This window comes from Lolium perenne, chromosome 3 (assembly GCF_019359855.2).
Source record: "Lolium perenne isolate Kyuss_39 chromosome 3, Kyuss_2.0, whole genome shotgun sequence".
Classification (NCBI taxonomy): domain Eukaryota; kingdom Viridiplantae; phylum Streptophyta; class Magnoliopsida; order Poales; family Poaceae; genus Lolium; species Lolium perenne.
The window spans coordinates 331,668,187-331,670,219 of record NC_067246.2 but is presented as its reverse complement, the minus strand read 5'-3'; the positions used below and the strand labels follow the sequence as shown (position 1 = coordinate 331,670,219).

Here is a 2,033-nt window from a genome sequence, read left to right as displayed (position 1 = left end):
TACTTGATATCCTCTGTTGTTCCTCATAACTTTCAACAAGTTTGTAATATCGGAGATAACATTAGACTATTAACCACGAATTGTTCGACAGCACTGCGATTCAGACATCTTTTAGACGGAAAACATTCCTACATCTCCACGAGTTCCATCAATTCATTCAGCGGTCGCTGAGGACGACAGGGCCACTAATTTCCCTGCTCAGACTCTGCAGCAGTTTTGCCGTGGATGAGCCTGAGCGCGAAGGCCTGCAGCGAAAGCAGGATCCTCCTCAACTGCTCCTCCGTCTCCGGGTCGATCAGGTTCCCGTCGCCGTCGAACTTGCTGGTCGGATGGTTCGCCTGGACGAAACCCTCGGGCTTGTTGACGAAGTGGATGTCCAGGAACACCCCGACCTGCCGGACGTGGTACACCATCCGCTTCCCGCCGGATTTCCCCGACGCGCTGACGACGGCGGCGGCCCTGTCCGCCCACACGTTCGGCGGCCGCGACCCCCAGTCCAGCGCGTTCTTCAGCGGGCCCGAGATGGAGTAGTTGTACTCGGGCGAGGCGAAGAGGAAGCAGTCGGCGCCGCGGACCCTGTCCCGGAACGCCTCGACGGCCGCCGGGAACACGCTGCCGCCGGCGTTCTCGAGGTCCGTGTTCACGAGCGGCAGGCCGGAGATGTCGACGTGGTCGATCTGCAGCCCCGGGATGGACTCCTCGCACAGCTTCGCGGCTTTTGCACACGCACAGGTACACATCATTAGAATGAACACCTCAGTTCAGTGTTGATGCTGATCGATGCCTACGCAAGAAAGGTTGGATATGGACGTGCTTACCGGCGCGGATGAGGCCGGTGTTGGCCGACGCCCGGCGGAGCGAGCCGGAGATCGCCGCCACTCTCAACGTCCGTTTCGCCCGTTTCGCCGGCGCGGCTGCCGTCGTCGAGCCTTCCATATCTGTTCAGGGCTGGAATTCCTAGCTTGATTGGTGTGTGCGGATGAAGCGGTTCCGACTGTTGTGTCCACAGACCGAGGTGGAATTTGTATGTAGCTGTCTTGACCAGACGTGCTCGCGGTGCGGATAAAGTTATGGCGCGAAACTTTTGGCTAGTCGTTGCCAACTTTGAATTTTGACGGACGAAGAGTCGATCACGAGGCCTGTGGGCCCTCCTGATACATAAGCGAAAATTTCTGGAAGATCATCGTGTCACTTTCTGGTAGGCCATGCTAGGATTACCATTTTTTTCTTGTGTGGAGAGAGCAAACCGCATCTCGATAGATTATCCAAAAAAATCCATGTCTTATACTTATGTTGCTTGGGCCTATGGGCTGAAACTACGGACACAAAATTTACATTTTGTATACTTTCCGCAGCCCAACCGGTGTAGAATCTCCTTACGCGCTCGCACCCATTGTCACGCTCAGCCCAACTAGCCACTATCAGAAGCTGTTCGTTGTTTGTTGCACAAATTACCAACATTTGGTACGGAGTATTTTGTTTTGCAAATAGGTTCAATCAAATCCATCAAAACATGGACTCTCACAAGTGGAGCTCGTATGTCAGTGCTTAAGTGGGATTTCAAAATTCTCAAATTCATCGGGTTTGCTACATATTTATCGACTGATTCTCTATTCTTTGTCAATCGAATCGTGCCCTTCGGGTGAAAACCCAAGCTCTGGCCGGAGCGGGCGACGGCGGTGGTCTCGTCGCTTCCCTTCTTGGAGGCGTCGTCTTTGGAGGGCAGGAGCTTCACTCGGCGAGGGCGGTGTTTGCCGGGCTGCGTTGCCTTACCGTCTCCGTTGGAGGATGCCGAGGCGGCGGCCTCGGGTAGGTGGCTGTGAGCCGGGGCGGCGGCCCCGGAAGGCGGTGCGGCAGCATCTCTATGGTGCAGGGATGCGGCTTGTCATGGCTTGGGTGGCGACCCTGGCCGTGTGGGCGGTAGGGCAGTCGGCTCGGTCGGACGCGTCCTGGTGGGGACGGTCGGACGTTATGTCGGGGCGGCGGCCCCGGATGAGATGGTGTGATGCCCGTGGCCTGCGGCCTCTTGCCCT

General features: G+C 56.6%; 1 protein-coding gene across 1 annotated transcript; it reads right to left on the bottom strand.

Annotated features, from left to right (window-relative positions):
• Nucleotides 1-1,037, bottom strand: LOC127345832 (probable NADPH:quinone oxidoreductase 2). Its single transcript, XM_051372370.2, has 2 exons — nucleotides 819-1,037; nucleotides 1-715 (listed from the first exon to the last, which is right to left on the bottom strand). Exons 1-2 carry the CDS (start codon nucleotides 934-936, stop codon nucleotides 186-188), a joined length of 648 nt encoding a protein of 215 aa, XP_051228330.1. The 5' UTR covers nucleotides 937-1,037; the 3' UTR covers nucleotides 1-185.
• Between the last annotated feature and the right edge of the window lie 996 nt (nucleotides 1,038-2,033).